Source organism: Excalfactoria chinensis, unplaced genomic scaffold, assembly GCF_039878825.1.
Source record: "Excalfactoria chinensis isolate bCotChi1 unplaced genomic scaffold, bCotChi1.hap2 Scaffold_84, whole genome shotgun sequence".
Taxonomy (NCBI): domain Eukaryota; kingdom Metazoa; phylum Chordata; class Aves; order Galliformes; family Phasianidae; genus Excalfactoria; species Excalfactoria chinensis.
This window is the reverse complement of record NW_027315716.1, coordinates 36,214-50,793: the sequence shown is the minus strand read 5'-3', so window position 1 is coordinate 50,793 and position 14,580 is coordinate 36,214. Positions and strand designations below refer to the sequence as shown.

Genomic DNA, 14,580 nt, shown 5'->3' with positions numbered 1-14,580 from the left:
CAGACAAACTCCCAAAGACAGCCTTGGCGGAGAAATCACCGAGGGGAAATCCTCTTGGAAGAACCCCCTGAGGCCGGCTTGCTGTGGAGCTTCCTGGCTGTGTACCTCTATTGGCCCACGGTGGTGACTCTCTCTTTTGCTCTCTACAGACTCCCTGCCCCATATTTCCTTCCTTCCCTTTCCCATCTCCCTAAACGGCCAGGACTTGTAATGAACTGGTCAGACCAACATTGGAACCGTTCTTTCTTAATCTCACGCCGGGTATCCATATATCAAAGAACCTTGCCTCTCTCCTATAAATTGGAGCAAGGCAAAAGGGTAGTAATCACAAAGTTCTTCTTTCTTGCTCTGCTTGCAAACTGGGACAAAATTCTCTGCTCAGAGGAGCTGGACTTCTGCCCCACTGCTTGACTTGCAACACATTGTTCTTACCTGTACTCTTACAAGATGCCTCTTAACAAGTGACCAATGGACTACAGTGCCTAGGGCAAGTGATGCTGTTCCAGACACATTCCTTAGTTCCTTAAAGAATAATTAATTGGTATCATCCTCCTCACTGGGTGGCTTATAGTAGGCTCCCTCTTTACTTCCCTTGTCCCTTAATCCATGCCCAGAGACTCTCAACCACATCACTGCCGACCGTAAGCTCCATGCAGAGCTCACGTGGGACACAGAGGGCACCGTCGTCTGCTGGGTGGACACTTGTGTTGGTTGAACTGGACAGCTGCTCTGAGCAACCGATTAAAGGAAGAGCAGTAAAACCGATGTGTAGCACAGCTAGGGAGGATGATAGGGTTGTGTGGAAGAAATGCCTTCTCCAGAAGCAAGCAGTGGGCTGGAGAGGGCACCAAAACCAAACCCTGCTTGCACCTTTCCCTCTCCTCATTCCACACGCTGACATTTATTTTAAGAGCAAAAACAAGACTACAGAAAGCTCCAGAACAGCTCAGCTACTTTATTCACCCCCTTCCCTTTCCACTCAGAAAACCTCCAAGGGCCACGTTACTGCTCTGATGACCCTTCTCTCAGCCTCATCAGTGCACTCAGAAATAACTGAGAGCAACACATGCACACAGACACACAGCACAGCCCTGCACAACCGCTTCTCCATTAGGAAATGGCATCAAAAAGTGGCTGCTGGGAAGAGCAGAAGTGGAAAGCTGGCATGGTGAGAGAACTGCTTTGGGCAGCAAGGAAAGGCCAGCTGAAGCTCCTGGGTTAAGTCCCTTCTACAGATGGTGTCGGTGATGCCGTCTCCTTTGCAAACTATTCCTGAGTGGGGAGAAGCATTGGTCTCCCGCATCCCTGGGCTCTCCAGCATCCTGAGGGTCCCTCTGCTGGGGGTTTTCCCATGAGAAATGAGGCACCAGCCCTGAGAGAAAGTCTTCCTGCAGGAGACGTACTCCCAGGAGCTACCTGTCCTGTGGACTGCATTGTTTAATGAGGACTGAGCTCTGCATGAAGGTCTTCTGGGAGTGCAGAGGAGCTCTCTGCTCGGCACAAAGCCCTTCTCACACTCAAGGCTTCCTGCCATGTGAACTCACTGCTGCAGACATTCTGATACCGCAGCAGATGGGATTCTCTGAGGGAGAGAAAAGACAACTTCCCAGGCATCTCCCTGCATGCAGGCCTGGCCAAAATGTTCCACCAGACAGAAGCTATGGTCTCTCTCCTTTGTGCATATGCTGGTGCAGCTTCAATTCCCACCTCCTTTTGAAGCTCTTCCCACACTCAGGACACTGAAAGGGTTTCTCTCCTGTATGGATGCACTGGTGGCGCTTCAAATCAGAACCGCTTTTGAAGCTCTTCCCACACTCTGGACACTCATAGGGTCTCTTTTTCGTGTGGATGCTCTGATGCAGCGTCAGCTCAGAACGCCTTTTAAAGCCCTGCCCACACTCAGGACACTTATATGGCCTCTCTCCTGTGTGGATGAGCTGGTGGTGCTTCAAAACAGAATTCCTTTTGAAGCTCTTCCCACATTCAGGACACTTATAGGGTCGCTCTCCTGTGTGGATGCGTTGGTGCATCTTCAGTTCACATCGCCTTTTGAAGCTCTTCCCACACTCAGGACACTTATATGGTTTCTCTGCTATATGGACCCACTGGTGGCGCTTCAAATCAGAAATGCCTTTGAAGCTCTTCTCACACTCAGAGCACTGATATGGTTTCACTCCTGTGTGGACGCGCTGGTGCATCTTCAGTTCATAGGTGCTTTTGAAGCTCTTCCCACACTCAGTGCACTTAAATGGTTTCTCTCCTGTGTGGATGCGCTGGTGAATGGTGAGGTGGGTTCTGCATTTGAAGCTCTTCCCACAGTCGGAGCACTTGCAGGGTCTCTCTCCTGCGTGGAACTGCTGGAGTTTTGTGAGGGTCCCCCCGCTCCTGCAGTTCTTCCCACACTCGGTACGCTTACATGGTCTCTCTCCTGTGTGGATCTGCTTGTGCATCTTCAGTACCCGCCTCCTTTTGAAGCTCTTCCCACACTCGGGACATTGAAAGGGTCTGTCTCCTGAGTGGACATTCTGGTGCAATTTCAATTCATACCTGCTTTTGAAGCTCTTCTCACACGCAGGACACTTATAGGGTCGCTCTCCTGTGTGGACGCGCTGGTGCAGCTTCAATTCCCACCTCCTTTTGAAGCTCTTCCCACACTCAGGACACTGAAAGGGTTTCTCTCCTGTATGGATGCGCTGGTGGCGCTTCAAATCAGAGATGCCTTTGAAGCTCTTCCCACACTCAGGACACTGAAAGGGTTTCTCTACTGTATGGACGCGCTGGTGCAACTTCAATTCAGAGCTGCTTTTGAAGCTCTTCTCACACTCAGAGCACTGATATGGTTTCACTCCTGTGTGGACGCGCTGGTGCGGCTTCAATTCAGAGCTGCTTTTGAAGCTCTTCCCACACTCAGTGCACTTAAATGGTTTCTCTCCTGTGTGGACGCGATGGTGGATGGTGAGGCTGGAACTGTTTTTGAAGCTCTTCCCACACTCCGGACACTGAAAGGGTTTCTCTCCTGTATGGATGCGCTGGTGGTGCTTCAAATCAGAACCACTTTTGAAGCTCTTCTCACACTCAGAGCACTGATATGGTTTCACTCCTGTGTGGACGCGCTGGTGTGACTTCAATTCAGAGCTGCTTTTGTAGCTCTTCCCACACTCAGTGCACTCAAATGGTCTCTCTCCTGTGTGGACGCGATGGTGGATGGTGAGGCTGGAACTGTTTTTGAAGCTCTTCCCACACTCAAGGCACTTATATGGTCGCTCTCCTGTGTGGACACGTTGGTGTCTTTTGAGTTTAGAACTACCTGTCAAGCTCTTCCCACACTCAGGGCACTCGTACAGTCTCTCTCTGCTGTGGATACGCTGGTGGGAAGCGAGGCTCCCACTGTCCATGAATTTCTTTCCACCATCAGAGCACTCGAAGGCTCTCTCTCCTGTGTACATGCACTGCTGCCCAGTGGGCCGGAGGCTCCATTTCTTGCTCTCTGCAGAATCAAAGATCTCGTATTGCCTCTTTGCTGAGTGCGTGCACTGCTGGTTAGTGATGCTGGAATCCATTTTAAAGCTTTTCTCACACTCAGCGCACGGATTCCGCTTTTTCATCTGGCACGCATCCTCGCTCCTGGCTTCCTCAGGCTGCTTTGGACCTATGGTGAAGTCCACTACTAACCCTAATGTCATTCCCAGGGGTTTCTTGATGTGCTCACCCTGACCTTGCTGCAGGCCTTCCTGGGCATCCCTTCTGATTTCTTCCACAGAGATGCGACCCTGCTGTATTTCTGCTACGCGACTTCTCTGCAGCACCTCCTCTGTATTTTTGATCCCATCGGCTGCTGGATGGCAGAGGAAATGCAGCAATAGCACACGGTGCCCAAAATAAGACACAGGCAGAGAAGGCTCTTACAGCCCCAGCGTTCCCCTTCCCTCCACCACCTCACCTGGGATGAGGTCTCCTGGCACGGCCTCAGGGCTACGCACATCTGGGATCCAGGGCTCTTCCCCTGCTTCAAGCAGGGAGATCAACATGGGTTTGGGGGCTGGAAGTGGAGCTTCAGGGAGAGAGAAACAGGGAACAAGAGAGCATTAACCTCATGCTGGCACAGTGCCTGTTCAACAGCTCCACTCTGTGTCCCTCCCCAGGGAGAAACCACCGTTTGGGCCTGAATGACACCGCGCCTACAGCTTCCCTTGGAGCAAAGAATGCTTTGACATCTCTGAACATTGTGAAGGGATATTTGTTCTTTCAAATTAACTTGACAACAGCTTATTTATTTTCTTACAATCTACCACTGGTCCAGGCATCAAAATGTTGATGGCAATTGCATGGAAAATCCTCAGTTCCATAGCAGTAACCAGGGAGTCATCTGTGAGCTGGAGCTGCTGGCACCATGCAACACACAACACAGGGGCTGGTTTTCTCCCCCTGGCTGATGCCTGCTTGCCAGCACTGACTCTGCGGCTTTGATCAGAGTGCCGTGCATACTAATCCCTTCTGAAACTCACGCTTCTCAGTATCTCCTTTCCTGCTGGCACTGTGGTGTTAGTCAATATGTAGCTGCATGGCGATTATTCAAGGCCCGGCTTGCAGAGGCTCATTCTGCACAGCCAAAGGTGCCCTAACGAGGAGGAAAGGCAGCCAAGCTCTCACCCAGCGAGGCCATGCACTGGTACGTCTCCAGCATCACGTCCCGGTAGAGCGCTCGCTGCGCAGGGTCCAGCAGCGCCCACTCCTCCCTGCTGAAATACACGGCCACCTCCGCAAAGCTCACGGGCTCCTGCAAGCAAAGAGGCTCCTTGCTGGGAACAGCCAAGGCCCAGGCAAGCAGCTCGCACAGGACACAACCTCCCATCCCAGCTGCATCTCTGTCCCCAGCACACACATACGCTGGCTGAGGGCACCTCCCTCTTCCCCTTCATTCACATCCCTGGCCCCTTGGCCTCTCCGGCCTGCTTCCTCACCCCCTACCTCAGCTGGATGTGCTGCGGCCATTTGCTGCTCTCCTGCAGGCTGCGATGATCACGGCTGGAAGGCAGAAGTTGAACTGGAGCCTGCAGGGAGAAGAAAAATGGCAGGGGAGCTGTGAGGGAATGCAGCAGTCCCAGTCCCAGCTCAGCCCTTCTGCAGGGCACTGCCTGGCCTTGCAGAGGAAGACAATGAGCTGCAGCACTGGAAACAGTCTGGCTCAAAGAGATGAACCGTCACAAAGCTGTCTCAAACTGGGAGGCTGAAACCACTGGTAGCTGACACTTGGTTCAACAGCTGAGACTGAGCCGGGGACTTAAGACAAAGCACGGCAAGCAGGCAGTCATCGTACCCCAAAACGGGGAGCAGCCCAAGTGCCCCTCCAGCTCTGCAGGACCTGCCCTCCAGCAGGGCTGTCTCCGCAGCTCACACCTGCACTGAGATCCCTTGCAGCTTGACATCAAGACTCCTTCTCAGTGCAGATCTTCCATAAGACACCCGTGGTTACTTTGGAGCTTTCATGTGTTCTCTAAGGTTCTGTCTTAGAGGGACCGTGCACGTATGATTCCTTCCACACAATGCCTTGACCAAGCTTGGGACTAGGAGAGGATCCAGCCACATCCTAGCTCCTTACCTCTGTGGTCTGAAGCCATGAGAAAGGAAGGGGAACTACTCTGAGCCTCGTGACTCAATGGGAGGGCCTCCTGTAGGTGTGTGTGTAACCCTACCCTCCATGCAGTAAATAACCAAGTGTATCCAGCCACCTCCGATCCTGTTGAGTCACCGTTAAATCTCTACACCATATCCGTATTATATCAACAAATATCGTCCTGCTTCTCCCTTAGGAGAGTTATGCTGCGTTTGGATCCACCTGTGACCAACGGGCAAAGTCTGCAGGGTAGCAAGAAGGGAAACAAACCGATGACAAGAGACATGAAGCGCATCCCAAATTCTTCTGTGAATGTTCTCGTGGCAACTGCTGTAGTTGAGCAGCAAGCAGAGGTCACAGGGAGCAGTAAAAGGACACAAAAGGGGAAAGGGGTTATTGTGTCAGGTTTGGAAGTGACATATGAAGCAAAGGAGAACTGCACCGGTCCTCCCAGAATCAAAAGCGACTGATAATCCACAATATTTCTGCTGCGCTACGCGGTGAAGTTGTGCCGGAGTCGCCTACAATCCTTTAGGACACACATCCTCCACCTCTATGGTTTGGCTCCAAACAGATGTGAAATTGCACTAATAGCACTAATTAACGGCACTGCCTCTGTACTGTTAAGGCAAACAGAGGCAGCAGAATGACGGCTTATTTTCTACCTTAGCTGCAGCTAAGGAAACTGAACAGTGATAGACGAGGAATGGGAAAGGGGAGTTCGATTGGAGGTCTGAGTGGTGAAGGAAGTTGAGGACATACAACAAGGACAGCCTGTGCCGACTGGGGGATCTTTGGATTGCCTGCAAGCACTCCTAAAGGGGACGGCTACCCAGGAAAGAGCAGCAGAAATACTGTTAGAAAACGGTACGGCCATCCAACCATCCAGCAGGAGGTGCAGAACAGCACCTGGTTCATGGCAGAGCACCGTGAATGCAGCCCCCAACACACAAACACAGCGAGCCTCAGCGCAGATGGCAGCTGCCTCTACAGATCAGTGAGGGGAACACCTGGTGGCAAACGGATTCAATCCTCTGGCAGATGTCTGTATATCCTCTCAGGAATGGAAGCAGCCTTGGGCTTGATGAAATCAACCCAGCCCTCAAAAAAGGGTTGGGAAAATACTTTGTGAAGGCGACTGATGGCGTTCTCTAAACCACCTCCTGCTGATGTTACCTAAAATAAAAGTGATGATGACTCACATTCCTCGGGTAAGAAAACGGCGAGGAGTCAGCTGGATGGCACACACTTCTCAAATCAATAGGACGGCTTACTTAAACACGTAAATAAATCAACAAAACATCTGAACCATAAGGCAACTTATCGAATAGTAGCAGTGCTAAACAGAACAATTAAGGCAGTAAACAGCCACGTGGTTACAACAGCCTTGTTAAGCCGCTGTTAGAGCACTCCGTGATTCCTGCATGGTATCAATAAATACATTCCTCCCTCTCTCTCCAGCTGAGCACGCAGACTGCGCTCACTGCCAGGGGACGCTCTCAGCAGCGCGTGCCCTTTGCAGAAGGCAGCCTGGGCTGTGCTTTACTCACCTGCTGCTGCTCGGCCGTGCTCTCAACGCGTGCTCCACTCAGCCCGCAGGCTGCCAGCTTCTCATCGCCTGTTCGTTCCAGAGCCCAGTGCCGGAGCTGCTGCAGATGCTGAACGTGCTCAGGGCCCGCAGCTGTGCGCTCAAGGCATCTGCAGCTGCCGGGACAGCCTGAACAAAAGCCTTGCGAGGGGTTTGCACAACCCCAGCTGAGCCATCAGGCAAGCGCTCAGCAAACAAAAGGCAACGCCATTGCAAGGGTCGCTAGAAGCACATGTTGCCCGCAGGAAAGCTGGGGACTGCCGGGGAGGAGGAGCAGGGGGAGGGCAAATTCTCTCCTTTTAGGCTTGGCATGAAGACACTCCAAAGGAGGCATCGTGGAGTTTAAAGCTTGCATCAAGCCACGCGTGCAGAGCTGCAGAGCGAGGCCGTCTCGCGTCTCCCGTGGCCCAGAGGAAGAACTGCAGCCCCAGCTGCGCTGTGTTACAGAGATCCAACCGGGCAGCAGAGCACGCTGACCTCCTCTGCTCCCTTCCTCACCGTCCCAGCTCCGAGCCCGTTCCCGTGCCACTCGGAGCTCAGCCCGGGCTGCATAAACTGCTCCCCTGGTTGCAGCTCGTCCGGGCCAGCAAACCTGCTGCGCTGAGTGGGAGCTGGAGCGGGGACCAGGGTCCCGCCTGGTGTGCGGCAGTGCGGGTTCCGCCCCGTCCGCTGCCGCTCCCCGCTGCTCTCCCGGCGCTGCTGGCAGGGGGCAGGAAGCGTGCGCTGCTCTGCACGAGCCACGAAGGGCACCTACCTTGGGTGCGGAGCAGGCTGCTCCCAGCTCTGGTGCAGGTAGCCAGGCTCCTCGGAGTCGCGTAGAGCAGAGGATGCCGAGCGCCCTCAGCCCGGAGCTGGCCGCAGGACGGCCTTGGTGCACCTCCTGCCACCGCGGGGCTGCCCGGATGCCTTCCAGCCAGGCTCTCGCCTCTTCCGCACAGGCTCAGGAAGGCAGGAATTGCCACAGCGAGCACGTCCCGAGCCGGCTGCCAGGCAGTTTCACAGCTCGTTCTCATGGCACATCCGCACCCGGGGGAGCGATGGGGGCTGTGTTTAGTGACGCTAATGAAGCATCGCTTTCTGCCGGCTCTCTTTGCTTCCTTCGGTGGGGACATTCGCACACCCTTGTTGTCACGCATCCCTCCCTTGCTGTCCTGGCGTTCCTTTCATTCCTCTCACCCACCAGCAAAACGGCGCTGAGGGGAGTCTATATTCCGCCTGGGTCTCGATTTGAACAAAGGATCGGTTCTGCATTGATACGATTCTTATCTCTCGTATACATTGCTGCCATTCTCGGTTATCTGCTCAGGTTATTGCTGGGCTCTGGGCTGTTGTTGGGAAGAAAGTCAGCAGCCTTTTCTGTTATTCTTTGGTTATTTTCTAGCAGCTTATATTCCCCGGCAATGTGTAGTTTGCAGTGCCGGCAGCTTCTTAGTTTCCCTGGTTGACAACACGATTTCCACGTGTAACACGATTACATGTAATCATTCACATGATTACACTGTTGATTTCTACAAGTTTTGCTTTCTCTTTCAGGCGTTGTCTTATAGAAGCCTTCCTCTTCATCACTTCATTACCCACCTCCTCTAATATCATCGTTTGATCTCCCTTAAGGGGCGGGGGCCCTTTAAAGGTGAGGGGGCTCCTTTAAGGGGTGGGGTCTCTTTTAAGAGGGGGGGTCTCCTTTAAAGGGGGGTCTCTGGGTTCGGGGGGGATCTCCTTTAAGGGGTGGGGAGCCCTTTAAGAGGGGGGGCCCTTAGGGGGTGGGGAGGTGCTCCATTAAAGATGGTGTTTGTTTTAATAATGCTGCCTCAATTAATCTCAGTCCCCCTTACACATGGGACAATACAGCACCCTATGGCCACCAGGGCTCCTGCTACTGTAATCAAGTAAATAAATATGGATATAATCATCCCTTTCCATTTACCAAGCCAAGAGTCCAACCATCCAGTGATAGAGGTATCCCTGAATGATCTGCCAATTCATTGGCAAAAGGGTAGTAAGCCCCCGCAGTGCCCCAGTCATTGAGCCATTGGGAGATGAGCTATTGGGGATGGAGGTGCAACAGTGGGTCCCCAGCATTACACACACACACACCCCTTTTCAGCTAGCATCGTATTGTTGGAAATATCCTCCATGATTTTTGTTCAGGACGGTATCTCTGATCAAAGCAGTTTTTATTCGCGATTGCAATGGCGGGTGCCCTGATAGCAGAAGCGAACCTACAGACACGATGTGACAGCTTTTATACCTTGTCTCCCATCTGCTTTCCCCTCCCCTTTCCCCTTTGGTTGGCTATTCCAGGTTACAGTTTTACCCGAGGTTTGCATTTGTTCATTACATAATTACGTTCTGAAATGTGTTAGTTCACGTTGCGCTGGTCAGTCGCCATCCTGCTGCTTTTGTTTCCAAGATATCTCGGTACTCTTATCGTCCTGATATGTTGATTCCCTTCAAAGCTTCTTCCATTCTGCTGGTGTTTGTTTTAATAATGCTGCTGAACAGTGAAGCAAGAAGCAGAGGCTCTGTTGGAATTTAGAATAAAGGGGGGCTGAAGGGGGATAGTTAAATTTAGTTTGTAGGTGGGAAAAGGAACGATCTAGTTAGTTAGAATAACAAGGAATGGAGACAGTGCCTCTGGGGGAGGAATTTCCTCTACCCACCCACCTCAGTTTCCACTCTTGGAGTTGAAAGCCATTCCCACTCGTCTTATCGCTGTCTGCCAATGCCAAGTGACATGCAAGGTCTGGTAGTGGGTCAGGTAATGACACGACAACAGCACACGGACAACTGTGCTATAATTGTCAGTTTATTGGTAAATAAATTAGTGTGGAGCCTGGAAAACTCTGGTTGATGACAGCAGTGGTTCTGTGGATGTCAGATGGTGCCCCAAACCAACTCATTGGGGTGCTCCCACCTCCTGATGGATGGTGGAGAGGAGCGAGAGGGCAGAGGTGGTGCTGGGGAGGGCTGGGGGCTGCCGGGCCTGAACTGTTTCCCCCTGGCAGTGGTTTTCCAGGTGTCTGATGCCCCTAAGCTGACACGGTGGGGGGGCCGCTCCTACCTCCTAAAGGATGGTGGTAGGGGAGGGTGAGGGCTGTGGGGGGGCTGGGGGTGACCAGGCCTGTCGTGCTGGAGGGGCTGCTGCCATCTCTTGAATGATGGTGTAGGGAAGTGTGGAGGTGTTGCTGGGGGGGCTGGGGGCTGCTGGGTCTGGTCTGTTTCCCCCTGGCAGTGGTTCTCCATGTGTCTGATGATGATCCTGAGCTGACACCCTGGGGGGGCTGCTCCCACCTCCTAAAGGTAATGGTGGAGAGGAGCGGGAGGGCAGTGGGGGTGACTGAGGGGGCCACTCCTATCCCCTGAAGGATCGTGGAGGGGAATGGGAGGGTGGTGACGGTGCCTGGGGAGGTGGGGGGCTGCTGGGCTGGTTGTGCTTCCCCCAGGCAGTGGTTGTCGGTCTCTTGGACAGTTTCCCCACGTCTGCACTCTGCGTCCCCTGATGGATGGTGGGGGGGAGGAAGAGGGCAGAGGTGGTGCTGGGGGGGGGGGCTGGGGGCTGCCGGGCCTCTCAGTCTTCCCCAAGGCAGCAGTTGTCCGGGTGCTGGGTGATGCGCCGGAGCTGACACCCTGAGCGGACCGCTCCCGCCCCCTGGAGGACGGCGGTGGGGGCGGGGGGTCGGCGTTGATGCCCGTTGGGACCGGGGGCTGCTGGGCCTGTCAGAGATCCCATGGACCAGAGGAACTCAGGTTCAATTAGATTGTATTCTATTGTGTAATCTTGCATCCCGACATCGTAGTTAGTAAAGTAAGTCTTCCTCCTTAGATCGTTGCCGCTGCTCTGTTTGTTTCCTTAGCCCAGCTCCCATCTCACTACCCGTTTCCCTTCCCATTTTGAGGGGCCAGGGAGCCCAAAGTCCTACTACCCCCCTGTCATGGACATAGATTGATCCAGATAACAGGTTGCCCAAGGAGGCTGTGGATGTCCCATCCCTGCAGGCATTCAAGGCCAGGCTGGATGTGGCTCTGGGCAGCCTGGGCTGCTGGTTGGTGACCCTGCACATAGCAGGGGGTTGGAACTGGATGATCATTATGTTCCTTTTCAACCCAGGCCATTCTATGAGTCTGTGACTCTCACAGCTCCCACCAGAAGCACACAGCCTGTCCATGCCCAGGATGGGAGTAGCTGTGCAATGGCACAGACATAGTTACCAGGGCATCCAAAGGAGCTCCTCTGAGCTATTCCTGGGTATTCCAGCCTTGGGCTGGGGGCAAACCCACGGGGTCTGTCCCTCCTGGGCACACCCTGTGAGCTCATAGAAGGCGTCACTTGGCCTTGGCAGCTGTCAGCCATTATGACATCGGAACCTGCCGTCCTACTGAGCCACGCTGCAGAGCTGTGCAGCACTGCAGTCCCGTGAGGAGTGCAGAGCAGGCGAGTGGAGAAGAGGTGCTTGTGTCCTGGGAGGAGAGCAAGCCATTCTCTGTGTCTGTTAGAGGAGTGAAGGTGCCAAAATGCCAGCCCAGCTGGGCAGGTGGGTGCAGCAGGGCCCAGAATGAGGGGAGGGGAAGCCCTGTGCTGTGTGTTAGTGCTGTGGCACTAACCAGCTCTTGCTAAAGGGCCCCCCCTGGACTCACATCTCTGCTGGGCAGAGGAACCCATGGCAGCCGTCTGCTAAAGGGATCCCAGGAGACCGTGTGTGTCCCTGTGCAGGGCCGTGATAACCACCATCTGATCTCTCCCTTAGGCAATGTGTTGCCCAAGAGAGAGGAAGGAGGACTCCCGTCCTGCCTCTAGCGGTCCTTTCCGGTGAGTGTTTCCCACCCAAAGCCATCCCAGCACAGACGGGGAGCGGGACTGTCCCACATGGCGTGTCCTCGCTGGGTTGGGAGGAGGGAAATGGGCTGCAGGGCTCAGAGCAGCCTGGCAAACTCATGGTCTCTCCTGACCGATGTCCCCCACAGCTGGAGCCTTCCTTTGGATACTGTATGCTTGGAGCAATAACGCCCTGCAGGTCAGTGCTACGCTGTGCGGCAGAGACCAAAGCTCTGCCCTTCTGCCTCCGTGGGGACAGTTTGGCCATGGGCTGCTGAGACGGAGCCAGGCTGGGGGCTGCCTTGGCAGCAGGGCGGGCTTTGGGGTGGCAGCATCTTCCCAGCGCCCAGCACAGAGCTCGGGCTGAAGGCAACAGCGCATGGGAAGAAGGAGCCTTTGGGCCATCTGTGGCACTGGGGAGTCTGGAGGGGATGGGAAAGCAAAGGGAGAAGCAGCAGATGCTCTGCAGCAATGGAGGGCTGAAGAGCCCAACATTGGGCAGCGGTCCTCTGCAAAGTGCTGGGAAGCAGCCGGAAATTCTGCCATCGTTTCCCTGGGAAGCTCCTTTGGAAGCTCCTTGTGCTCCTGGTGCTTCCTCCCATCCAATGCCTTTCTCTTCCAGGTGGTGTCTGCAGGACCTGGGCAGGAGCTCCTGTCTATGGGGTAAGGACACTTCCTTGCCACTCACCTGGCTCTGTAGGGTGGCCTCAGCTGGCTGTGTGCTCTATGCACGCCTTCGCCTCGTGCCCAGGGCTCCAGCCTTTCCCATCTGTACGGTGAAGGCAGCCCTTGGCAAAGCCAAGGAACTAAAAGGGCTGGGGGATAAGGAAGGGCACAACCCATTGGAATCCTTCAACTCGTGGCACTGGAACATGGACCTGCGGGGTGGACATGGCTGAACAAGACTTGCTTTGCCTTTGCCTTCAGGAACCCACTGGTTCAGCTGTCGGCCAGGAAGGAGCTCATTGCTGAGTCACTCTCTGATGTCCTGGAAGAGAACGGGATCCACGGACTCAAGAGAGAGGTAATGGCACTGCTGCCTCCTCTTTCCTTTCAGCCTTTTACAAGGACAGCTCTGTGCTCTGGCTGCCTGCCCCACACCTGGCTATGGGGCTCAGCCTCCCCAGCATCTTGGAGCTGCTCTGCTCCCCTCCCTGAGAGCTGCTGCTGGTAAAGCTGGGATCAGGGTGCTCTGTGCAGAGCTCTGCATTCCCCCATGGCCGAGCCCCAGGTCAGGGGTTCTATGTGTCTCTATGGCTCCCTATGGAGTCTTCATAGGGTCCCCATGGGTCTTTATGGGATATGTATGTATTCTCTATGGGTCTCTACGTGTCTCTGTGGGTCTCGATGTGTCTCTGTGGGTCTCGACGGCTCCCTATGGGGTCTGTATGGATCTCGATGTCCCCCTATGGGTTTCTGTAGGTCTCTATGTGTCTCCATGGGTCCCTATGTGAATTCATAGGGCCCCTATGGGTCTTTATGGGGTCTCTGGGTCTCTATGCGTTTCTATGGGGCTGAGCCGGGCACCTGCTGGGCTTGGCTTGGAGGCTGGACGTGGCCCCTTCCAAGAGACTTGTGTGTCAGGTTCTAAGCTGGAAGGGCCATTCTGCAGGCCAGCTGCAACTGCAGCTCTGCAGGGCCTGGCTGGCTCAGGGCACGATCTGACTGCTTGTCCAGGCTGTTGTGCAGCGGACACAAGTCTGGCAACAAGGGGATCAGGCAGAGCCCAAAGTCCATCTTTGCTGTGTCTCTGGAGTGCAGTGGCTCATCAGGGCACACCTGGAAAGACACGGAGCCTTCCCTTAGCTCTTGGGTAGGACTCCCTGCTCACACCCACCTCCTGTCTTTGTGCTCACTGCTGTCTCTCCATTCCCTGTTTGTTGCCAGGAAATTCTTCAGCTGACACGGCAGGTGATTGAGACAGCCATGGAAAAGAGCAACTGGATGCCCAACTGGGCTCTGAAATCCTTGGGTATGTAGACAGCTTCTCTACCCTACCAATTGCTTTGATACCAATCAGTGCTTCAGGCCAGGACTCAGCAGTTCCCATACACACAGCGGGAGGGATTCTGCACCCCAGAGCCCCGCCAAGAGCTTTGGGCAATGAGCATTCAGTCCTTCAGCTCGTCTCTGGGCAGTCCCAGTGCACGTCTGTCCATCTTTATTTCAGGTGCCACTGTTGATGCGGAGAGGACAACCAAGAGTTATGGTGGGAAAGGCTGGCTTTCTCCCCTCTTTTCCTCCGCGAAGCCCCCAGAGACCCTCTTGCAGGTAAGGCAGGAGAAGTGGTGACTGTGGGCTTCCCCCCCTTGCTTCCCCCCGCTCTTCCCACAGACACCCCATAGAGCCCCATAAGGGCCCCCCTCCGTCCCCCAGTTCTTCCTTCCCCCAGTCCTTCCTTCCCCCAATCCTTCCCCCCCAGTCCCCCGCTTCCTCCCACCATCCTCCCACCATCCTCCCCCCTTCCTTCCCCCAGTCCTTCCCCCCTTCCTTTTCCCCCCATCCTTTCCCCATTCTCCCTCCCCATCCTCCCCCCAGTCCTTTCCCCCTCCATCCTCACCCCAT

At 54.5% G+C, this 14,580-nt stretch overlaps 1 protein-coding gene across 4 annotated transcripts; it reads right to left on the bottom strand.

The window, feature by feature from the left end:
* Window positions 1-936: 936 nt before the first annotated feature.
* LOC140265305 (uncharacterized) lies at window positions 937-8,653 on the bottom strand. Of its 4 annotated transcripts, none has more exons than XM_072361227.1 (5): window positions 7,957-8,653; window positions 4,969-5,051; window positions 4,651-4,777; window positions 3,941-4,051; window positions 937-3,835 (listed from the first exon to the last, which is right to left on the bottom strand). In XM_072361227.1, exons 2-5 carry the CDS (start codon window positions 4,990-4,992, stop codon window positions 1,659-1,661), a joined length of 2,439 nt encoding a protein of 812 aa, XP_072217328.1. In that variant the 5' UTR covers window positions 4,993-5,051; window positions 7,957-8,653; the 3' UTR covers window positions 937-1,658. The 4 variants fall into 4 exon arrangements, with proteins under 4 accessions (XP_072217328.1, XP_072217326.1, XP_072217330.1 ...); XM_072361225.1 differs by lacking the exon at window positions 7,957-8,653 and adding an exon at window positions 6,817-7,933 and having other exon boundaries at window positions 970-3,835; XM_072361229.1 differs by lacking the exon at window positions 7,957-8,653 and adding an exon at window positions 6,817-7,933 and having other exon boundaries at window positions 970-3,832.
* Between the last annotated feature and the right edge of the window lie 5,927 nt (window positions 8,654-14,580).

What these genes read in the sequence shown, in the direction of transcription:
- LOC140265305 (XM_072361227.1), bottom strand. Translation starts at nt 4,992, where the DNA reads ATGGCCGCAGCACATCCAGCTGAG. An exon ending in CCAGTGCATGGCCTCGCTGG is followed by an intron (nt 4,052 to 4,650) that starts GTGAGAGCTTGG and finishes CTCTCCCTGAAG; the next exon opens with CTCCACTTCCAGCCCCCAAA. An exon ending in GCCAGGAGACCTCATCCCAG is followed by an intron (nt 3,836 to 3,940) that starts GTGAGGTGGTGG and finishes TCTGCCATCCAG; the next exon opens with CAGCCGATGGGATCAAAAAT.